General features: G+C 38.3%; 1 protein-coding gene across 6 annotated transcripts in view; it reads left to right on the top strand.

Moving 5' to 3' along the window:
- ADGRG2 (adhesion G protein-coupled receptor G2) overlaps positions 1 to 25,333 on the top strand; it is a 113,395-nt gene that overhangs the window by 39,057 nt on the left and 49,005 nt on the right. For all 6 annotated transcript variants that reach the window (XM_081277090.1, XM_081277088.1, XM_081277089.1 and 3 more), the window contains one exon: positions 8,008 to 8,126. In XM_081277090.1, the coding sequence (XP_081133216.1) occupies positions 8,009 to 8,126 (118 nt within the window). In that variant the 5' untranslated portion in view covers position 8,008. The remainder of the gene's footprint in view (positions 1 to 8,007; positions 8,127 to 25,333) is intronic.

Genomic DNA, 25,333 nt, shown 5'->3' with positions numbered 1-25,333 from the left:
TCTTGGTAAGTTGCATTTTTCTCCTAGGAATATGTCCATTTCTGTCTAGATATTCCAAATTATTGAATAAAGTTAGCCCTAAAGAACTTTATATCTGTTTTTATGTTTATAGCATTTGCATTATGTTGCTTTTTAAAATTCTTTCTCTTGATTATTTGCGCGCGCTCTCTCTCTCTCTCTTTTTCTCTCTCCCTTCTTCAGCTCCCTCTCTATTCTCTGTGTCTTATTTTTGCCAGAATTGTCTTTTCAAAAGAATAGCTTTGGATTTATTAACAGCCTTTATGTCTTTTTTCTGTGTCATTACATTAGGCTTTTATTTTTATCATTACCTTTCTTCTTGAGTTTATTTTGCTGTTCTTTTTCAAACTTCTTGAAAAGGACCTTAATTCATTAATTTTAAGCTTTCTTATTTTCTAGTATGTATATCTAAAATATTGAAGATCCCTCTGTCTTTAGCTCTATCCTACATGTTTTGATATATAGTGTTTTTATTGTTGATAAGATCAAATGCTTTCTAATATACATTATGACTTCTTCTTTGACTTGTAAATTATCTATTAAATAACAAAGATAACTTTTTGATATTACAACTTAATTGTGTTGTGATCAGAGAACATGCTCCTTTCCTTTTTTCTAATTCTATAAAAAGTTTTGAGACTTCTTTGGCCTGTTTTTCATAAACGTTCTATGTGCACTTGAAACCACTCTGCAATTGTTGAATGAGAGGTTATATATATGGTCTTTAAGCAAGTTGATTAAATGTATTATTAAAATATTCTTTATCCTTAATGACTTTTTATTTGATTTTTACCAAATGCTGAAAGAGATGATTGTGAACTTATTCTATTTCTATATTTTTCTCATTGTTGCTTTGTGTATATTGTGGCTATTTTATTGTGTTCACATATAAATTTTTTCTGTCTTCCTACTGAATTAAATCTTTTATGAATGAACCATTTTATTTTTAGGTACTGTTTTTTGCTTTAAAATATAATTTAATATTACTATAAATACATTGTTTTAGTCAGCTTTTTGTCACCGACCAAGAGATTTGACAACAATAGCTTAGAGGGAAAAAAGTTTATTTTGGCTCATGGTCTCAGAGGTTCAGTCCATGATTGGTGGACTCTATAGCTCAGGGCCCAAATTGAGGCAGAAGGTCATCATGGAAGGATACGGCAAAGGAAAGCTCCTCATGATAGCCAGGAAGCACAGAGTGCTTGAGTGCAAAGAGCCAGGGATAATATAATCCCCAAGGGCATGTCTTATTTACTTACTTCCTCAAGCTATACCCTACAATTACCTCACATTAATCCACTCAAGTTTTTAACCCATCAAGTGGATTAATCCACCGATTAACTCATTAATCTCAAAATGTAATCTATTAATTTCACCTCTGAACATTCCTGTGATGTCTCACACATGAGCTTTTGGGGTACACTTCATATCCAAACCATAACACATTACTTTTCTCTTGATTGGCATGGCATATCTTTTGCATCCTTTTGCTTTCAAACTTTATCATTAGGTTCCAGTTATGTCCTTGTAAATTGCACATAATTGGAGTTTGTACTTTTTTCTAGACTGATAATCTTTGCCTTTTAATGGAATCATTTAGTCCATTTATATTTAATGAATCATTGATATGTTTGTGTTCATCTTCTATTTTTTTCTAAACATTCTTTGTTTCTTTTTTTCCCCTTTCTTGCCTTCTATTAGATTGACAGAATATTTTAAAAATCATTTTTCCCTCTCCATCACTTAGGAAGTTCTATTGTTCTTAATACTTCCCCATTTCTTTTCTTTAGTAGCCACTATTAGCAATTATAACATGTTGACAGTTGGGCATGATGGCATATATACCTGTAGTCCCAGCTACTCTGAAGGCTGAAGCAGGAGAATTGTTTGAGCCCAGGAGTTTATGGCTAGTCTGGGTAACATAGTGAGACCCAGTCTCAAAACAAAACAAAACAAAACAAAACAAAAAAACCAAAACAACAACAACAACAAAATCAGCATGCTACTCAACTTTTCAACATCTTTAGGTTCCTCTAGGATAATATAAAGTCTTTGGAAGACTTTGATTTTTAAATTTTATACTTTCATCTCTTTAATATGTGTAGTTTCTTTATTTTATGTGTGTATATATGTGTATGTATATAGTTGTCATATGTTTTTATTTTATCATGTTTCACTAATCCCTGCAAGATACTATTATTACTGTTTATTATATAGTCAAAAATTCATTTGGATATGCCATTATATAGTACTACCCTTAGATATGGGAAATTGGGGCCTCTGAGTTGTATATCATGATTTAGAGGTCCTCTCTCTGGCTGTTCTGTAGTTTCACCTGTCCCCAAAGGGTAAGAACTCTGTAGCACCAAGAAGACATGCCTGACTGGAGCCTGTCTCCTTCCTCCTCCAACTCTTGTTTCTAAGTCATACTGTGGGAACCTAGGACCCTTGAATTCCCTATGTAAACATTCTTAGCCTATTTCCAGGACCCGAGCAGGCCTCTTCCCCTGCAAACCATGCTGCAAGTATATGTACCTCTAGACCCCAAGGAATGACCAAGGGGTATGTGTTTGCAGGAGAAGGGGTTTGGATATATGGGCTTTGATGACCACATGCACACATACAAAGCCTCTTGCAATTTGATACAGCCTTAGTAAAAGAGGAAAAACAAACTGTACCTCTTTTTAAACTCTTGACCTGTATCTTACAAATGTTGGGGGGGGGGGCTGGCTCTATACTAATTACTATCTTTGTTCTTTATTCTTTCTTGCATCTCAGATCTTATATCTTCTGCCTGAATACATATTTTAGAATCAATTTCAATGAAGATTTGCAGGTAGAAAACAAAATCATAGTTTTCTTTTTGTCTGAAAATGTCTTCACTTTGCTCTCATTCTTGAAAAGTATTTTCACTGGAAGTAGAATTCTAGGTCAGCAGTTATTTTCTCTTACAACATTGCAGATAATATTCCATTGTTTTCTGGCTCTCATTGTCGCTTCTGAGAAGACAGCTGTTAGTCTAACAGTTGCTCCTTTGAAAGTTAACTGTCTTGTTTCTCTACTTTCAGGATTTTCTTTCTTTTTTCTTCAATTTCTTTCTTTTTTGTTTTTTTCTTTTTCAATTTCACTATGACATCTCTAGGTATAGATCTCTTTTTATTTATTTATTGTAATTGAGATTATTTGAGCTCCTTGAACCTGTGAATTGGTGTTTTTCACTGGTTTGGGGTCATTTAGTCATTATCATTTCAAACATTAACTCTTCCCCATCCTCTCCTCCTTGAATTTTATTCAAATATATGTCAGTCCTTGAATTCTATTTAAATATGTATTTTCTCCATGCCTCTGAATTTTTCTCTGATATTTCATGTCTGAAACTCAAAAGTTTTCTCCATGGGCCCCTACCTTCAGGTATAAGTGGCTTCACTGCTCATGTTATCTCCCTGGCTTTCAGCTTTATCTTCAACTTTGGCCTGACAATTCCTTTCTATCTCGTCAGCTCTTCGCTATAGTTAAGAAAATGCTTCTAATCTTTTATGGATGATTTTTAATTGTCTTCAGCAAAAGGTTTTATCTAAATAACCTAACCCGAGTTACTCTTAAAACACCAAAGACATTTTTTCTGTTTTTATTCCTGATATATTTGCTATATCAAGTTCTTTTAGCAGAATTCAAATAGAAATTTAATTGTGCTTTTGTACACAGCTTCCTGGTTCTTCCCCACTCCCTGACTTCTTTGACAGGTGAACAATCTAAATCGATTGCTGTTTCACTTTTTGTTCTTGCTTTGTCCACACTGAGAACCTCTTAGTGCTTCCCTTTTTTAATTTCCTCATATTCTAGTCTTGTTAGCCAACACTAATGACTCAATGTAAATATCTCAAAGGCATAGAGATTTCTAGAAGACTTAATGAACAATCATACCTCTTGTTACTTAGGTTAAAAATATTGATCATTGCATATATCATAGCAACTATGATATAATCAAATATGGCAGTTAACCAGAGATAACAGAGATTAACCTTCACCCAGACCTGCCCTACAATAGCATCAAGCTATTTGCCCTCTTTTAAATCTTACTCTTATTTTTAATAATTCTATGTCTTTATAAAGATAGATTTATCATTTATTGTCATTAAAGGTTGTACCAAGAGTTACATTTTAAAAATATGACAGTGATACTGTTTAATGTAATTGAAGAGCTATAGAACAATTTCTTGGAGTGGTTTAAGCAGGTGCATGGCATATAGTCATGTATCTTATGCATTGTGCAACCCTAGAGGTTGCCATTTACATCAAAGTACAACCTAAAGGAAGCTCTAGACTAAGATGAATTTGGGCTCATTTTTAGTGAGTTGTTTGTCTAGTGTCAAGGTCTAAATTTTACTGGTTAAATGCTAGCAAGTTATTTTCTCTATAATTGATGCTATCTTACTAATCATTCTTAATACCTTAAAATTTTGCTGAGAACTGGTAGCTATTCAGGTCATTTCTGTTGATGACCCAGATAATATTGAGCTAACCTATATTATACCAGAGGATGAGTAAATATTCCAGTTGAAAAAATAAAAATGACTTATATAAGCATTTGAAAATCTATAGATATCTCTCTTTGATCAATGATCCCACAGACGTGTGACTTAGCAGGACATTCTCAGTTTATGTAGAAGTCAATAGTAGCTACATTATTTAAAATACCATAAAACTTCTATTAGCAAATATATTTTTAGCCTTGAGGAAACATAGTTCAGACATGACAACGGAAGCAGTCTCTTCAGGGGCTCCCAGGAACTAGTAAGTTCTTGATCCATATTCTCTTTTCAAGATGATTGCTGGGATCATTCTTCATTCTGGCTTTTCTTACCCTCACCTGGGAGTTGAGTACCTTCCCTCTTCAGTATAAAGGCATGGTTTATTTTGATCAGAGGCCCAAGTCACAGTACATAATAACCAGTCACTGTGTACACTAACTTAACTTTGACCATATCTTGTATACCACTTAGCCCTGCCCTAAGAGTTGGAAAAGGTCAGGAATGAATTTGTAGAAATTTTGAAATTCTATAATAGAATTTTGAATTTGTTGATTCATTTTATCTGACGGACCCAAAACTTACTTACAAAGAGACAAATTCTCAGGAGGCTGGTATTGTGGTCTAGTAGAAAGTATAGAGACTCACCAAATAGCCAAATGACCTTGACTCATCTTCAGGAGCATACTGGGCCTCTTTGTTCATCTGTAGAATGAGGGTTTGAGGCTAGGTGGATTCTGAGTTCCATTCCAGAATAAACTGCCCTTATATTCTTCCTAGAGATAAACTTAGATACATGTGCGTTAAATCTTCTAAGTCAACTCTACCAATTCTAGACAGAGTAGAGCCTAAGGCATTTGCATAGGACAGTGTTTTTGTAGTACTTTAGTTCACTAAATAATTACTTTTTAAAAGAGCAGTGCTTTTAGAGGTGGAACAGGGTTCAGAAACTTTAAAAACATATTTATTTCCAAACTTTCAGTTGGAACTTCCTTAGATATACATATAATGTCTAATTCATTTTACAAACTGAACATGCCCATCTAACCAGCACACAGAATATTATCTGTACCTCGGAAGTCCTCTCTCCTGGTGTCCACTTTAACTGCTCTCCTGACTTCCCTATTGATTCGTTTTGTCTGCTTTTGTTTCGCATATGAATGGAATCATGATACATTATGCATTCTTTTATGTGAGGTTTCCTTGGCTGACATTATACATCTGAGACTCATCAATATTGTTGTGTGTAGCTGTAGCAAACACATTTTTCCTTCAGATAGACTGATACATCTTTGCACAACTGTATTGACATTCTCATTTGAGAGACTCATTTGAGAAGATCAATAATATGCCATTATGAACAGAGGATAAAAAAATGCTCAAGAGAAGAAACAAATGAGAGGCATTTTATAATTTATTAACACATTGCATTAATATATAATACAATTTATTAATTTTAAAAATGCAAATCCTCTTTTGAAGGAGAAGGATTCACCTCCTGGTCTAAAATGTTATCATGCCATGTCAAGGAAAGAATCACTCTCCCAGTACTGGTTATGGCTACTAAATGACAAGAGTCTCAGAGAGTGCCAGCTTTACCTTGAAACCGAGAAACTGTAGTTTATTTATCCCCCTCTTTCTCTGCCCTCATCACCTTAATCCTTGTGCTACATGACCCTGCACATGCTGGGTGCAAAATAAAGATTTGCTGAATGAATGAATGAATGAAGAATATAGCTGACATTTATAGGGCATTCACAATGCCAGCCACTGTGCAAAGATCTTTTGTTTACTCATTGTTTTAGTCAGCTTTCTTGTTGCTGTCACCAAAAGATCTGACAATAACAATTTTAGAGGAAGAAAAGTTTATTTAGGACTCACAGTTTCAAAGTTCTCTTGTCTATAGATGGATGACTCCATTGCTCTGGGCCCAAGGTAAGGCAGAGCATCATGGAGGAAGGATATGGTGAAGCAAAGCAGCTAAGAACATAGCACCAAGAAAAAAGAGAAATAGATATATATATATATATATATATATATATATATATATATATATATAGAGAGAGAGAGAGAGAGAGAGAGAGAGAGAGAGAGATATTCCCATGGTTAAGGGTCTCATAACCCAATCATTTTCCCTCTAAATTTTCTTTCATTGTTTCACACATGAGCTTTTGGGGGACACCTAATATCTAAACCATAACACTCATCACAGCAATACTATAATGTTGATGCTGTTATCACAATTTGTAAATGGGTAATTTGACCATTGGAAATTACTTGCCCAGAGTCATTCATGTTATGTGGCAGAGCTGGATCCTTTCAACTCATGCTCTTTAGTCTTCACCACTGTGTATGCACACTCTGCCTCAGGCTTGCAGAAGCTGCCTTGGTGGCTGGATTGATGGGTACTCTTGGCCAGTAGGGTAGCCAAAAACACAGCCTGGTCTGTTGCAGCCCCTTCCCCTCTGGCTGTGTGGGAGTGTGTTCATTGGGCTCTAACTGCCTTCCTGCTTGTGCCTGAGCTGAAGAGTGCATTGCAATTTCCCAGCTGGCTTCTTCCTCCCTGAGCATCCATGGCATGACAGGTGCTGACTGCCTATCATGGGTTTTGTTGGTCAACTCCTTCACCTGAGCAGAATAGAAGTAGTCTTAGCATTTGCAGTGCCCACCTCCATTACATGTAATTCTTCTAGTTACCCTGTTCAGTCCTCACATCTCATCTGGTATATGTCAACTCTCAGTAGATTCATTGAATGAACAAATAAGTGAATGGTAAGTGTAGCCTTTAAATTCAATTCTGATATAAACTTTGTTTTTTAAAAAAGGTTGACTCATGGACTATTAAAAATGCAAGCAGTGACAATAAGATGCAATAAAGAGGAAACACAAAGTACCTGGCCTTTTACAGTATTAAGACATAAGTAGGGTAGATTATTTAGAAGATTCTGTGAATCCTTCTAGTATAATCTTAACCAGCCTTTATATGGTGGTAATAATTATATACATATTATTTTAGTTTTAAATTTCTTCTGATATTTTGAACGTTTTGGTATTTTCTTTTCTTTCTTTTTTAAAATATTTTTTAGTTATTGATGTACCTTTTAAATTTATTTACATGTGGTTCTGAGGATCGAATCCAGTGCCTCACACATGCTAGGCAAGTGTTCTGCCATTGAGCCACAACCCCAGCCCCCGTGTTGGTATTTTCCATAGATCTTCATGGACTACCTTGCTAATCATTTTGAATATAATGTTCTACTTTGTGACTTTCCCTTAATCAAAACATGGGCTTTGCTTTTTAATGGCTGGTGCTCACCTGGCATTGCTGATTTTCTGGACTCATAGTACTAAAAGGAATCAGCATGGCAGGTTGCCTTGGTTGAGGAATGACCTTTTGGGTATTGCTGTGTTGTGATTACGGCAGCTGTGACAATCTGTTGTCCCCCTTCTTTTATTTCAGGATGTTTTTCTCTGGTGGGCAGTGTGGTCATGTTGGCAGACCTGAAGAAGTTTTACTGACATTCAAGATATTCCTTGTCATCATTTGTCTTCATGTTGTTCTGGTTACATCCCTGGAAGGTAAGGTGTCTATTTTTCTTTTCTTTTTTCCTCTGTTTATTTGTGTGTGTGTAGGGGGTGTTGTTATTTAGGATTATTTTTTCACTATGGTAAAATATATACAACATATTTACCATTTTAACCATTTCTAAGTGTACAGCTATTGGCTTTAAGTACAATCATGATTTTGTGCAGACATCACCACTATCCATTCCTGGAACATTTCACCATTAAACAGTAACTCCACATCCCCCAATCTCTATTCTTTTTGTTTCTATGAATTTGCCTATTCTGGGTACTTCGTAAGTATAAATATAGTAATATTTATCCTTTTCTGTTCAATTTACTTCAGTTGACATAGTGTTTTCAAGGTTCATCTATGTTTTAGCTTATTCAACAGAATTTCATTCCTTTTTAAAGATGAATAATATCCCATTGAGTGTATGTGCCACAACTTATTTATCCATTCATACATTGATGAACATTCGGGTTGTCCTTCTTTTGGCTATTGTGAACAATGCTGCTATGAAGATGGGTATAAAAATAACTATTTGAGTCCCTGCTTTCAGTTCTTTGGGGTATTTACCTAGGAGTAGACTTGCAGGGTCATATGGTAATTCTCTGTTAAACTTTTTGAGTAACTGCCAATCTCTTTTACAGTGGCTGTGCCATTTAACATTCCCATAAATGAAGCACAAGGATTCTAGTTTCTCCACATCCTTGGCAACACTTGTTATTTTCTTTTGTTTTGATGATAGGTATGAAGTGGCATCTCATTGTGGTTTTGATTTGCTTTTCCTTAGTGATCAGTGATGTCAGCATCTTTTCATGTGCTTATTGGCCATTTGTATACCTTTGGAGAATTAGCTGTTTAAGACTTTTGCTCACTTTTTAATTGGGTTATTGTTGTTGTTGTTGCCTTTTAGGAGTTATTTATATACTCTACATATTAAATCCTGTGTAGGATATATGTTTGGCAAATATTTTCTCTCATTCTGTGGAGCATTTTGTCACTTTCTTATAGTATAATTTCATGGATAAAAGTTTTGGTTTTATTTCTTTTTTGTGGTACCAGGGATTGAACCCAGGGGCACTTTACCACTGAGGTACATCTCCAACCCTTTTTATTTTTTATTTTGAGACAGGGTCTCTAAATTGCCTTGGCTGGCCTTGAACTTGCTATTCTCCTGCCTAAGCCTTGCAAGTCACTGGGATTATAGGTGTGATCCACCATATCTTGAAAAAGTGTTTAATTTTGATAAAGTCCATTGTATCTATTTTTACTTTGATTGTTTTTAGGTTGGTGTCATACCTAGAAAAATCATTGCCAAATCCAATGTCAGAAAGACTTTCCCATTTTCTTCTAAGACCTTAGTTCTTGTATTTTGGTCCCTTGATCTATTTAGAGTTAAATTTTATATATGATGTAAGAATCCAATTTCATTCTTGTTCCTTTGGATATCCAGTTTTCCCAGCACCATTTGTTGAAAAGACTGTCTTTTCCTTTCGAATGGTATTGGTGTCTTTGTCCGAAGTCAATTGACCAAATGTGTTAGCATTTATTTCTGACATTTATTTTATTCTATTTTGTGGTACTGGGTATTGAACCCAGGGACACTCTACCACTGAGTCACAATCCCCCACCCCCTTTATTTTTTATTTTAAGACAAGGATTACAAATTCAAGGGCCAACCTCAGCAATTTAGGTTGCTGAGTTGGCCTTGAATTTGTAATCCCCGGGCCTCTGCCTCCTGAGTTTCTGGGATTACAGGCATGTACCATTGTACCCACCCTGATGTTTATTTGTTTTTAAAAGTATTTACTTGAAGGAATTTCCATATGGAAATTTAAAGGTGTCAGAAAACTAGCTAAATGAAGCAGCACGGTATTTTTAGAAAATGGGATCTTTAGAAGCTTATGAAACAAGGAGAAAGATACCTGAGGAAGGCTGCATAAAGGCCAGCAATAGGGCTGTGATTTCTGTGGGTATACTGCCAAAAGAACACTGGGCTATGCAAATGTAAAGAATACTCATTAGTGGGCTGAGGATATAGCTCAGCTGGTAGAGTGCCTGCCTCGCATGCACAAGACCCTGAGTTCAATTTCCAGAAGCACAAAAAAAAAAAAAAAAAAAAAAAAAAGAAAAAAGAAAAGAAAGAAAGAAAGAAAAGGAAAATAATACTCATTAAGAGTGAGATTAGGAAATGAATGTTACTTAAGAAGACACTATTAGCCAGTGTGGTGGCTCATCCCTGGAATCCCAGTGGCTCAGGAGGCTGAGGCAGGAGGATTGCAAGTTCAAAGCTAGCGTCAGCAACTTAGTGAGACCTTGTCTCTAAATAAAATATAAAAAGGGCTGGGGATGTGGCTAAGCACCTCTGGGTTCAATCCCTGGTACCCCCCCCCCAAAAAAAAAAAAAAGACATTATTTAAGACAGGTAAATATGTCTCTTATTCAGAAGAAGGTGGTAGGACCAAAGAACCTTTGTTGGATAAAACAAAAATCTACTGGCTGCAAACTGTAGCAACATAAATAAACAAAACACATGTACCAATATACATACTTGCAAGCAAATTAAATGGAAAAATTTCCAGCAAGCTAAAGCACAGTGGGCAATCTTTCACAAAGTAGGCACAAGGGCATGTTGTCAAGAAGCCATATGCTTTAAAAAAATAAAATAAAAAATAAAAATTCAGTGGGTACTAAGGATTACAATGTGCCAGATCCCTGCTTTGCACTAACCCACTTTCCCAATCTTTTCAACCAGATTTGATCCTAGTCTTGCCTCTGTTTTTCAGAACAGGAAGCTGAGGCTCAAAAAGATAAGTAATTTGCCTAGGGTTGTTAGCCCTGGGAAGTAACAGAACTGGGATTTGAACCCAGGGGTCTAGCTCTAGATTTTGTGGTCAGAACCACACAATCAGGGTTGTTGAAACATATCACTGAGCCCTTGTCCCAGGGTTTGTGACTTAGAAGGTCTGGGGTGGGATCTGAGAATTTACATCTCTAATAAACTCCCAGGTGATGCTGATGCAACTGGTCTAGGGACCACACTTTGAGAACCAGTTTATAGAACTGGTAGAAGATAAATACGGAGAGAAAATGCCTCCTGATATTCATGGTATATAAATTCTCGTGTGGCCATGCAACATCCACATAACTATGGTCACACACATCATCTCCTTGGAACATTAAAATATCATTGTCTGATCGGCAGGGCAAAAATCTTGTGTCCCCACATTATTGATAAGTAAATGTCCCCCCAGTGATCTTATTGGTTAGGAAGTGGCAGAGTTCATGAATGACGCCACATCTTCAGTCTCACTGTGGTGCTTTTTCCCCCACAGGGACAGATGAGGCAGGAAAGTGAAACACAGGAAAAATTCATCAAAATGAAAGCTGTCTGCTAGAAATAAGACTTTTGAAAATTTATATGTAAAAATGATAAAAATGAGCAGGTAAATAGGAAAGTACATAACTCTGAAGCAAACCTAAGTAGGGAGAAACAGAGTGGTAGCTTAAGGCAGATGAATGAATGTATTTCTTACTCCAGCATTCTGCTTATGTTAGTCAGCTTTCCATTACTGAAACAAAGTACCTGAGATGATCAACTTAAAAAGAGGAAAGGTTTATTTGGGCTCACGGTTTTGAAGGTTTCAGTCCATGGTCAATTGGCCCCATGGCTTTTGAGCCTGTGATGAGGCAGCACACCACAGCAAGGAGTGCAGGGTGGAAAAAGCCTGTTTATAAAAAGGAAGAAGAAAATATGGGTGTCCCACAGTCCCCTTTGAGGACATACCCCCTATGACCTAAAACCTCCCACCAGGTCCAGCCTCTTAAAGGTATCCACCAGCTTTCACTAGCACCAAGTTGGGGACCAAACTTTTTAACACATGGGCCTTTGGGGAACATTCCAGATATAAGCTATTGCACTGATGAATTGGTTTCTTAGAGTACTGGCTCTTAAAGTGTGGCCCCCAGATAAGTAATATCAGTATTACCTTGGAGCTTATTAGAAGTGCAGATTCTGCGGCCCATGCTAGACCTGCCGGATCTGAAATTCTGGGGAAGGGGCAGTATTCTGTGTTGTAACCAGTGCTCCAGGTATATTGATGCATGCTCAAGGGTAGAACCACTGGCTTAAAGAATTGACTTACAGCCTGCTGGCAGCCTGCCAGAGCAGAAAACTAGTGAGATCTGGGGTTAGAACCCTTTCGCCCATGCCTTCTGCCTGCTATGTGTGTGATCTTGATTTGCCACTAATATAAGCCTCTGTTTCCTCATCTTTCCATCAGGGGAGCTATGATAAGGCTCAAAATATACGTTTTTTAAAAAAGAAACTCATGAAAGCAAAGGTTTTTCTGAATTAAGTGTCTTGGAATCTCAAAAGGGCTAAATAGGAGTTTTTTATTCTCTCTCAGAACTCCCAGTAAGAGTATTATGTTATTTAATGATCACAATGATTGCCAGCCACTGGTCTAAGCCCTTATAAAAAGAACTCATTTAAAGCTCATTCAATATCCCTTTGAAATAGACACTATAGTAGTTTGTTTCACAGATGAGGAAACTCTGCTATGCTAGACTTAGTTGCTTGCTGGTTTTTACATCTGTAGATTAAAAACAAAGATGGAATCCATAATTGTGAAAATCATGAATATTGGTTCTGAATCACCCAGGTAGCTCAGGGCCACCATTTCCCTGAACAGCTTTGGACTGAGACCATTTCTTTTCAGTTCAGAATAGCTTGGGTCTGGTCTTTATGAAGGCCAAGGGGACTGACTTGGTCAACACAGAGTTATCAATTGTATGGTAGCAATTGCCTGCTCTGGGCCCAGCAGCCCCAGATGCTGAGAGAACATCATCTCTGACTCCAGGGAATTTACACTGCAGGTGGAGGAACATGACTACAACACAGGTACAATACAACACAGGTACAAGTATAAGTATAGGTACAAGTATAAGTCCTAAAGCATGAATCCATGCTAAAGGACTCAAATATTTGGCTCTTGCCAAATCTGTGGATTTGTCTAGCTAAATGCTAAGACGCCCATAGCAGATGCTATTAGTGCCTTATCCATAACACTCCGAAGGTCACCTGCAGACTTTTCCTGTGGATATTGACTGCTTCATGTCTTCCTGACTGAGAATGATCTGTGTCCATGGGAGCATACTTTTTTTTTTTTTGATACTGTGGACTGAAATCAGGGGTATACCCAACTACTGAGGCACATCCCCAGTGCTATTTTGTATTTTATTTAGAGATAGGGTCTCACTGAGTTGTCCAGCACCTCACTTTTGCTGAGGCTAGCTTTATACTAACGATCCTCCTGCCTCACCTCCCCAACCACTGGGATTACAGATATGCACCACTGTGCCCAGCTCCATGGGAGCATACTTGGCTTGTACATGGGACAAGCCAAAAGTGTCAAAACTCCTCAAAAGTGAGAAGCTAACACCTCAAAACAGTGAGGAATGGGAGTTGACATTTAAATGTGTCCTCTTCCTTGTCCCTTGCTGGGACTATGCTAAGGAGTGTTGGATGTTGTCTGCCAGAGTTCCCTAGTTGGATTGTGTCCCAGTTATGCATAGGAGTAAGCTGCTTGTTAATGTACCCATTATTGGCTCTACTCTCTTCCCTGCTTTACTTAAGTATGCCCCCCACTTCCTGGGGTCATCTCCATTTGGAAACACACTCACCACCCAAGGTTCAGCCAGATTTCCTTACCTATATATAATTTGCTATGACTTCCTCAGAAGAATGAAATCTCTCTCCTGTTACTCTTTTCTTAATATGTATGTTTTTTTTAGAGAGAGAGAGACAGAGAGAGAGAGAGAGAGAGAATTTTTTAATATTTATTTTTTAGTTTTTGGCGGATACAACATCTTTGTTTGTATGTGGTACTGAGGATCGAACCCAGGCCGCACGCATGCCAGGCGAGCGCGCTACCGCTTGTATGTTTTTTAATTGTTGATGGACCTTTATTTTATTCATTTATTCATATGAAGTGCTGAGGATTGAACCTAGTGCCTCACACATGCTAGGTAAGCACTCTACCACTGAACCACAACCCCAGCCCTCACCCCTTACTCTTTATCTTTTACCTGGTGATACTTGCCACTTTGGATTATGTTCATCATAGACTTCCTTTGCACCATGATTCCTTCAAGTCCATTGTCAGTGTGGCTGAGAAGGGAGAGTGCAGAGGTGGGGGTGGGGGTGTGATCTGATGTGAGGAAAATTAATGAGTACTCTCAGCCTGCTCTGGGTCAGGCCCTTATAGTGCTTTATGAACATTATCACATTTAATCTTCCCCCCAACTCTTCACAGTGAATATTTTTCATGTCAGTTTACAGATAGAGTGTCAAAGAAATTAAGTCATTTGCCCAGAAGATTTGCCATCAGAATCTGTAGCCAGTACTATTCATACTCCACCTGGCTTCCCAGAGCACCCTCAGTAAGTGTCTGAAGATTGAGTGAACCTATCACTGAGGCACAGGTAGAAGGTGGAAAAGGAGCCCAAGGTAAGCCACTGGAGAATAGTCACTCCCCTGGCTCTTGGGGATCTGGGCTGCAAACATGGTAGCTTCATCCAGGGGATGACTCACTAGCTCATGTTAGCAGGGAGAGGTGGGCCTAATGCTCTTATTAGGCCACTGGCCAACAGAGAGAATTCTTAGACCTGAATACTTTCAATTGTCTAGTTTAGTGACAATTGAGGCAATCATTCCCAGTCTACCAGAAGCCCAGTTGTCTTTGGCAGATAAGTATACTTACCTCTGGCCTCTAGCTTTCCCAGCCTGTGCCGATGCCTTTCTTTCTTTTTCTTTTTCTTTCTTTTTTTTTTTCCCCCTCTTTGGTCTTTGAAGGAGGTCTTCTTTTAGGTAAAACTATTCTATTTTCCAGAGGGTACGATGACATAATAGTGGAAGATGGTTATAATTTCATTCCTGCAGAATTGTCTTCCCCATTTGGAAACAATTACACATTTGAGCCAGTTTGGTGATCTCATAAACTATAATCCCCAACACACTCTCTCTCTCTGTCTCTCTCTCTCTCTCTCTCTCTCTCTCTCTCGGCCGGATCTAGGTCTTTTTGTGCTGCAAGTATTTCCAGTGATAAGTTCCTCTCCAGTTCCCCTTCTCTAAGACCCCTTACTCTCTCATGCTTTGTTTCTTGGAGTCTATTCTTACTTGTGCAAAAGATGTTAGCACTGCAGGAGGTAGGCTCTATGCTTCTGAAAAACAGAAAAAAAAATACCACCCTTGTTTGACTTTGTCTCTTAACACCAAACCCAGTGCTGGTCTCCTTACTCTGCCACAATATTCTACCTGTAAAACTGAGATTATAAATACTTACCATGTCATTGATATGATGCTCAGACAATCTCACAGCCCCCCGAAACCTAGTCTCCACACCCAGGCATGAAGTCACTTCTGTTGAGCCCTGACTCTTTCCCTGGCATGTGGAAATGGTGACAAGGAGATTAGTGATAGAGATTCTAGACAGATTGGGGGAGGAAACTGAAAGTGGACAACATCGTATCCCACTTTTCTCTTGGAACTGCTGGTAAGGACTCCTCACAGAGCAATTGTATAGATGAAGAATGGTAAGACAGTATGTTTAGGCAGAGAGAAAGCTAGAGACAGTGTTCCCTCTAATTTTCTCTTGGCTCTCATGTGCTAAGGTAGGGATTCTAAAGGGCCCTCATTTTCCTAGTGGACAGCTAGGTGTTGAGAGCCAATGGTAAAGACAAGACTGAAAAGACTGTGGCATAAACAACCTAGACCGGGAGCCAGATAAAGAATGTGACAGACACAGTGTCTGTCAGTGGTGAGAGCTGAAGGGAGCTGGATCATCAAGAAAGGAACTCCTAGTCCTAGATGGGATTCTGAGAGAATCGACTGTGGGGCCCATTAGATGCAGCCTTCACCACTGGATTTCAACAGGACACTGAGGAACCCTGCAAGACAGAGGACATGTCTGGAGAGGCCATTGAGAATCCTGGACTCGGCACTAGGTGAGCTCACAGATCCAGACTTCTTCCTGCTACCAGAAGGTTGCTAGCACCCCATTCCCAAGCATGGATGCCATCTGGACTACCAGAAGAAAAAGGAGGGAAAACAAAGATTGTGAAATCATTCAAAAGACATTGAGTTATATAGCTCATTTTAGAGTAAGAGAGACATAGCTGTCTTAAGCATCAGACTTAAGAATTCCCTTTCCTATACCTCTGGATTGGAGGCTCCAAAACAAGATGAAACCATCTGAGACATCAAAGGAATCTCAGGGATTTTATGGTTTGTTTATTGTTTCAATTGTTTCTCCATCTCAATTGTATCTGCAAATGTAAAACTTGCTCTAAAACCTAATATATAGCAGACACTTAAGACTTGTCAGGACACTCTGCTAGAAATTGTTGAAGGCCATCATCCTGAATTCTGCTTCGCCTGGTTTGACCTTTTCAGGTATGTGGAAATAATCTATTCAGATCCTTGAGGGTAAGGGTAACATCTTTACTCTCTTTGGGTGTCCTCCATAGCACATAGTAAGTGCTTAATGAACTCTGGTTGGTTGATTGGTTTTGATTTGTGACCCTAGTCTAAAGCCTAGAGATATTCTAAAATGTGAGCCTCTCCCTTCATCTTATATCATCAGCCATACCCTCATCTGAACCCAGTGAGTTCTAATATAACACAAATTACCCCTCCAAACTTTTGTATAGACTTCAGTGAGATAGCTGTACATTAACTAGAATTCCCTTAAAGGATGTATTTCTCCACCTTTATATGATGAAGAAGCTCAATTGATTGTTAAGATTCTTTCACAGTCTGACATTATGTGAGTTCAACCACCCAGCTCAGATTCCTAATTCTTTGTCCTGAGAAATTGGGGATCCTTGGAGTCTGGCTCAGACATAATGTCATTCAGAAAATCCTTGTGTGATATTTGAGCCGTTGATTATATATGCTAGGTTCTCACACTTGGCTGTACATTGGAATTACCTGTAGAGCTTTAAGAAAACCTGATGCCTGTATCCCAACCCCAGAGACTGTAATGTCATTGGTCTGAGGGTATAGCCTGAGTACTAGGGTTCTTCAAAGTGACCCAAGTGATTCTAGCTGAACCGGGAACCACTCATCTCTGCAATCCCATTTTTAGGCTGTTCCCCTATATGAGGCTCCTCATGTAAAATTAGAAACAACTTGAAGTCATATTTTTTTACAGCTAGATTTCTAAGGTGAGGCAATTTCAAAAGCTTTTAAAGTTAGAATGAAGCCAATAAATACCTTGACTTCAAAATTGATAAAAGTTTGAGAGTGGCTCTTACTGACTGGTAAATCCTCAAGTTGCCAGTGCTATCATTGCTTGGAACTTCATGGAAAGTGAATTCATTATGTCTCTTTATAGGATCCAGTAGCCACAGTTACTGTTACTGTTACAACAGTAACAGCAGCAACACAACTGGACATTTTTTTATTTGTTCTTTTTAGATATACATGAGAGTAGAGTGTATTTTGATATATCATTTATACAAGGAGTATAACTTCCCATTCTTGTGGTTGTACATGATGGGGAGTTTCACTGGTCATGTATTCATACATGAACAGGAAAGTTACATCCAATTCATTCCACTGTCTTTCCTATTCCCATCCCCTGAACATCTATTCTCCCCACCCCCCTTATTACAACTGAACATTTTCTACAGGTGTTGATGGTTTGTAATGCTCCTTAGCATAGGTCATCTCACTGTGTCCCCTAGGGGTAGACAGAGAAGTTCATATTGTCCTCACTTTGCTGATGAGAAGACTGAAGCTCAGAGCAATGAAATAACTTTGAAGGTTATCCAGAAAGAAACAGTACTGAGACTAAGAGAACAGCTCTGTAGAACTCTGACCTCTATACCAGCCTGCACAAAGTACTTATTTTGGGCTTGGGCAGTTTGATTCACTTCCAAGTTCACACATCTGGAAAGTGGAGGTGGTAGGATTCTAGAACTTGAGTTCTTAACCACTTCCCCAGTGTTTAGTCACTGAGACAGTTGAAAAATGGGTTTTACACGACTTTGCCATGATTCATTCATTCTGGGATGGATTTGTACTGAGTAAAGATTTAAGAGAGGTCTGAGAAATGAAAGCAATAGTTCCACTAATTTAAGTTACTGTAGATTAAGTTGATGTTCCAAGAGAACACACTGTTGAGATATATCTTGAGAATGGGTGCATCCTTACTTCAAGAAATTATAAGAAGCACATTGATCTTGCCAGGAGATCTCATATTTATGAGATCACAGTGCCATTAAAAAAATCAAGATAAATTATAGATACTTTCTCAGTGATGTTTGTGGCAATTGTGTTAGTCTTGAATACTGGTGTCCTATTTGACCTATACCCTTTCCTCTCCTTGCCCTTTAGGAATGTGCAAAGCATAAAGTAAAAGGTATCCTAATGTTGCTAAAGTATTTAGTACAGTATAGTTTTTTTTAAAGAAGAGAGAAATGAAAGTACAAAATGGGTACTAATCTTGCTTTAACAAGTTAAAATTGCTTATAATGATCTGATTCATTGAATGAGCAAGAACTGTCCACATGGCCATATTGTCTTTCAGCTACATAGACATTTTTGCCTTGTGCCCAATATAAAATATGATTTGTCATTAGACACATTTGGATTCACAGTGAAGTCTAACAAATTCTGTGTTTTGGTATACAAGCAGGAGGGGATAACTTTGAATTCCTGAGACATTTTCAGTTATAGAATGTTTTCAAAGTGGAATTTTAAAACTTGTGAGCTGAGAATTATTACTCAGATATAAACTCTATTTAGGACAAGGACTTTGGCTTATTCCCTGCTATAACACAGTGCCTAGCACACAGTAGGCCTTCAAAATACAGAATACATGAGTAAACTTTGGGCAAATCACTTCATATTTTTGAGCCTGAGTTTCCTTACTTATAGACAGAGGTGGTTGGATTATTTTGGTATCTGGCCTTTTCCCCACATATGATCTGTTTTGTAATTCTTTTCTCCCAGTGAACTCCAAGTCCTAAAAGATGCTATCTTTTAAAATTTTAAGTAAATAAAGATTTTTCCCCCGTTTTTGTGTTGAACAAAGACACATCTGACTGTATCCAGTGTCTGATTGGCAGCAGAAAACCAGTATCGATATAATTCCAAACAAAGCAAACAGAACACTCTAATTTTCTTTTGCAGCATATTGTGATAAATAAACAATTTTTGAAATGATGAAAATATGGTCTAAGTGACTACCTTCGCAAAATTTCCAATATTTCAATGGATCTTCTTCAAGTCTCCTTTGCCTCTGAAATGGATTTCCATGAATTACAACTTCTGATGTGTAATATGAAGGGTCAGAACCCCATGATCTTTCTAGGAGTGGCCTTCATATGATCCTAAACTATGGAAACTTGAATTAGACAAACATTGTGTTCTAATAGACATTCTCACTAATTGAGCATGAGAGAGTAGATAACAATATTTTATAGTTAGAATGGAGATCACATACATGCAAATCATGGAAAGAAATTATCTTCATTTGTTTTTAAAATGCTCTTTACAAATTACTGATATCACATTATTTGCACAAGGGGGAAAACTCAGCTTATTTTATAAAGGTAAACTTTATCCAAGGATATAGAATTATATAGTCTGAAGGAATAATAATCATGATTATGGTGGTACTGTGATAAAATGCTTTGTAAATCTAATATAATTTTATTCAAAGTAAACAATCCCCATTTTACAAATAAGGAAATGTAAGCAGAGAAATGTCAGGATCTTATTCAAGGCAGAGCTAGGATCTGAACCCCAGTCAGTCTCTCTGGAAAGTCAGTCTCTTAACCAAGTTTGTAAGGCTTGGTTATCAGGCATATTCCTTCATCCACTGGAAATAAACGGATACAGGCATTTTATTCATATGGAGAAGATTATCAAGTCAGACTCACAGATTGTGAAAAGTGAGGAATTCCAGATCAGGCTATCAAAGCTCATGACAAGCCAAAGACAATATAAGGAAAAGCTATTAGAACAGGAGCCACCAACAAACAAAGGCCTAGGGGCCCTTCTAAAAGTCTTCTATCCAGAAGTAACACAGCAAAGGTTAAGGGTAAATGTGGCTTCAAAACAAAGGCAACTCAAAAATGCAACTTTTCCAACTAAATAGGATTGCCATGCAGTAGGGATATCCATAATTTCAACCTCTCTTAGTGGTTTCTACCAGTACATAGTTGTTTACAGAACTGGTTTGTCACATGGGAGTCCTACTCTCGAGGGTCCTGGAAGAATGATGATTTGGATGTTTGCTGGAAGCGAAGCTGGAAGCATGAGTCACAAAGAAAGGGGGATTCATATTCAGCCTGAACGAGGCAAGGATTCCTCCTCCAGTTCATATTGATTCCCCGACTTTTGACCTTGTCAGTGTCATGACAAAAAAACTAGAGAAGGTGGTTTTTCCAGAGGAGAGTGATTTGAACATTAATCTTGTCTCATCATTAGTTTAACGGGCATTACTTACTTAATGACATTCATTAAATCTGATGTGGCAGGCATTAACTGGCATAGTACCACAAAGCTTTTGCTTTTTTTCCTCAGTACACAGCTGGACTACATTTCCTAGTTCCCTCATAGTTGAAAGTGGCCATATGACTGTGTTCTGGCCGATGGATGTGGGTAGATCTAAGGTGTGCCTGTCCTGGCTATTAAATATCTCCCACCTGATTCTGCTCACTCCTTATAACTTCCCTGTTTGCTTTCCTGATATCACTGTCCTGGGCAAATTTGGAATCTTTATGTTTAAGAAAGCAGTGCCTCTGTCAACTGTGTTCCCTCCCCCTGCCTCCCCCACCCCCAGTGCTCTACTCTAGGCTGCTCACTGGACTTGAAACATGGAAAACAAACTATTTTATAAAGCCCCCAAAATTTGGGGGTTTAATTATTTAAGTGCTTGCGTTACCTTAGCTAATGCATCTGATTGTACCCTTCTGCTAGGGTTATTGTCACATCTCATTCTATCATTGGAGGGTAGAGTGGGATAAGGTTGGCATCCTTTTCTTTTTGGCATCATATTAGAAGCCAAGTTCATATAATCTAAGGAAACTGGGGGAGTCCGTTATGGGCACTACTGAGGTGCTCATTGTCCAAACTGGAGAGTCATTTGAGGGTAGGAAACTCTACCAGAACTACCCATTCCCTTTGTGCCAAGCCAGGTCACTGGGACCTTCACAGTGTGGCATAAGGTTGACTTATAAGCTCTGGACTTTGTAGGGTCAAATCTTACCCCCAACCTTAATAAAGTATTTAATTATTGTAATTGAATCTCCTTATCTGTAAAGTGGAATTACCTATCTCATAGTTATATTAGTTAATGAATATAAAACAGATGTCTGTAATGCATCTGCCACATATAAGAATTCAGTAAATATTAGCTGTTATCGTCACTACAGACCAACACTAATAGAATTTTTTTCGAGGTTACGGAAGTGTTCTGTATCCGTGTTGCCCAATACAGTAACCACCAGCCACATGTGACTACTGAGCACTCGAAACATGTTTGGGGGACTAAATTTTTAATTATACTTAACTTTCATGAATTTGAACTTAAATTTACATAGCCACACATGGCTAGCGGATGCCATGTTGCACAGCACAACTACAGACAATTTAAGTGCTTCAAAAAATTTTTGTTTCAAGCTGTGTAAGTCTGAGTTCAATCACAAAAGGAGAATCACTAATATTCATATTCTCTCTCTCTGGGATTTATCATAAGGATTTGACTATACAACTTTGGGAGCTGGTTAAGCAATTCTTATAAAACTGTTACTTTCACATCTGATGCTGGAACTTGACATCTATAGGGCAGGCAGTCTGAAAGGGAGGATGAACATAAGATTGGGGAGAGCAAAATCAAACTGGAAGCCACAAGCCTGAGTTGTAGGCCATGTTAGTTCTTGTTGCCTTTGGCCTTGGTGGTAGGGATGTCCCATAGAAGCCAGGCTCTTCATCACAAAATTAAGTACTCACCTGGCAGGAGTTGGCACGGCTGAAGGAAGATTCAGGGGAAGGTGGAGCAGTTGTAGGCCTGACAGCAACCTCCTATTAACAAGGTCAGGCAGCTGATAATTGTCAATGTGTGTGAACTCCAAAATGGCTGTTGCTCCATATCTGCCCAGATTCCCTATATAAATCCTCTTGGGTCTCACATTCACCAGAAACACACAGGAAAGGGAAATCAGGGAAAAGTAGTTAGCCTACCTAATTGAAACATTATAACACCACCACACATACTGGAAAGCTAATGAGCCCAATTTTGTATCTGTTAATTCAAAATAGAAGATGATGCTAACATCTCCCCAGGCTCTATTTAGTTGTTTCAGTTTTACAGCTGACCCAAAGATATTCTAAAGATCCTTTCAGCCAGCTAGCCTTGGAGTGGTAAGACTACAAGGTTTTTGTTGTTGTTGTTCGTTTTGTTTTTGTTTTTTTGGGGTACTGGGGATTGAACTCAGGGGCATTTGACCACTGAGCCACATCCCCAGCCCTATTTTGTATTTTATTTAGAGACAGGGTCTCACTGAGTTGCTCAGTGCCTCGCTTTTGCTGAGGCTGGCTTTGAACTTGAGATTTTCCTGCCTTAACCTCCTGAGCCGCTGGGATTACAGGCCTGTGCCACTATGCCTGGCTTTTGTTTTTGTTTTGTCATTATTGTTTTGTTTTTAGTTTTTCTTTATATTTTTCTGTAGTTTGGAGTTTTTTGCACATAAGCCTATATTATGGTTATAATTAGAAAAATATTAATATTATGTTTTACAAGCCAAACAATGACCCTTGCAAGACTGCACATACTACTCAAGGTCACTCTAATAACATCATGATTAATTGTGCCTTCTACTTCCTTCCTTAAAATTTCACCTGGTCTTGACTTTCGTAAGAATTTATGAAACAAGTCAGGGTCATTTGTTCTCCTGAGGCCCTTCTCCTTTCTCATCCCATGTTTCCAAAGTAATCCCTAAAGCAATTTGAAAATTAGAAGCAAATAATATGAAGAGAAAAGAAACTGAAATGGAACTCTTGAACATAGAAGGGAGAAATAATTTTCAGATGAATAACTGAGAAAATGAGGAATAGGGAAAGTATCACTGTATTAGTTACTGACATAAGCAGTATTTACTGTATATTCTTCTCAGTTCTTTAACAGTAGTACTCAGGAAGTACATAGTCAGTCAGTATGACTAATTTTATCCCTAACTTCCAAATGGAAAACCGAATTGCAGATGGTCTAAGTTGTCCAAGGCCCTAACCGTAAAATGGGGATAACTTATCTCATATGGTTGTTATATAGACTAAATAAAGTGAACACTTATACAGTGCCTAGTCATAGTAATACTATATAAATTCCTTTTTTGGAGGGGGGTGGTGCAGAAGATTGAACCCAGAGTTGCTTTACCACTAAGTTATATCTACAGTCCTTTTTATATTTTTATTTTGAGACAGGGCCTTGCTAAGCTGCTGAGGCTGGCCTTGAATTTGTGATCCTCCTCCCTCACCCTCCTGAGTTGCTGAAATTACAGCCCTGCACAGTAGCACCCAGCGTAAAAATTCTTATTAATTAAAAATAATTTGGGACTTTACTCTTGGGGGGGGGGGGGCTGTGAACACACACATAAATTTGCATTTTATTTCAGGGAATTTAGGGATACTCCAAAATGCATCTCATAGACCTTTGCACATAAAGCCCTGAGGGAGTCAGGATCAGTTCCAGAAGATAAAGGACTGAGAGGATGTGAAGTGGTAGTGTGTGAAAGGGGAAGAAGAGCAAGTCAGGACCTAGGGGATCAAGAACACATTTCACTTTCCCATTTTGACCAAAACCCACCTAGAACTGCTGACAATTTGCTCTTTGGGAAGTTCCATCAACTGAGAGTTGAAGTTTTCTTTAGTGATGTCATTATTAATCTTTTAACAAATATATTATGTAAGAGTACTTATTGAGCAGTGTGATGTGAGATAGTTACAGCTCAAGTAAGCATGTTTCAGATGTGCCAAATTAGAAATGTTTTCATTTATTTTTTTGGTTATGTAGCAAAATCTGAAAATGCAGTTTCTGGAAGAGTATCCGTTGCTCAAGCTCTGAGGAGCCAATATAATAACAATTTTTTTTTTCTTTGTTTGGGGTTCCTATGTAAGAGTCTCTAGGCATGGTGGCTTGTTTTTAATTATCTCTCTATGGAATAGCAATTCAATCCAGAGGAAGACTGCCACCAAATTACAAATTTCAGTTGGGTCTAAAATATACATGCAGGGGGGCCTAGTTGTATCCTTTCTAGATCCACTCTGAGAAGATTAAACCTTTTCCCCCCATCCAACTTTGGGGCCAATTTGTTGAAAGTAAAGACTCATTAGTATTACGGCACTCAAAGCTTTGTAGACAACCGTCTCACATTTGAAGTCTTGACATCTACCACAATGTCAAACAATAGAGAGAAAAATGAAAACAAACACCCAGACCAGATCTTGCATGATTTGGATGCAGGTAGTTTATTTGGAAGAGATCTCAGAAATCAGGAGTAAGGGAGCAGGGAAGGGACATTAGAAAAAGAGGAAGAGTCCCTAGCGAGTATATGATCAAAGTCACAGTGTAGGCAACAGGGGCTCTCAATTGCTGAATTTTAAATGTTGCTTCAGTATGTATTTGAATGGACATTTTAACACACACTTGTAAGATCTGTTAAGTAATCTCTCTGCTGTGATTGGCAGTCATAACTACTCCATTTCAGATTGAGTAATAGTCATCCAAGAAATTTTCTCAAGTCTTCATGAACTCCACAATAGGTCATTTTGTCTCATTATTCTCAGATCCATCCCCATGCTTCCCCTGCTCTGCTTTGTATCACAGAGACCTAACCCCATGCCATATTTTCCACGTCCCCTTGCCAATTGGCTTCCAGCTATATGTGGCCAGTGGGCAGCAATGGCAGGAGATGGGATTGCAGGAGGAAAGGAAGAATTTGGGGCATTTCTCCCCCTGTCTGATTGGCATCTCTAATAGTGGGCTGTGCATCTTCCATGATTCCATCTCACTGGACAGCCCCCTCTGTGGTCTCAGCTCATGCTCTGTGGCTTTCCTCTCTAGGATCTAGTAACTTCACCTCCCTCCTTCTTCCTCCATCCCTGGAAGTACCAGCAGCTTCCTGCCATTGCTGGGTGTTGAGA

Source organism: Spermophilus citellus (assembly GCF_964194105.1).
Source record: "Spermophilus citellus genome assembly, chromosome: X".
Taxonomy (NCBI): domain Eukaryota; kingdom Metazoa; phylum Chordata; class Mammalia; order Rodentia; family Sciuridae; genus Spermophilus; species Spermophilus citellus.
Note: the sequence above shows the minus strand (reverse complement) of the source record. Positions and strands in the feature narration are given on the sequence as shown.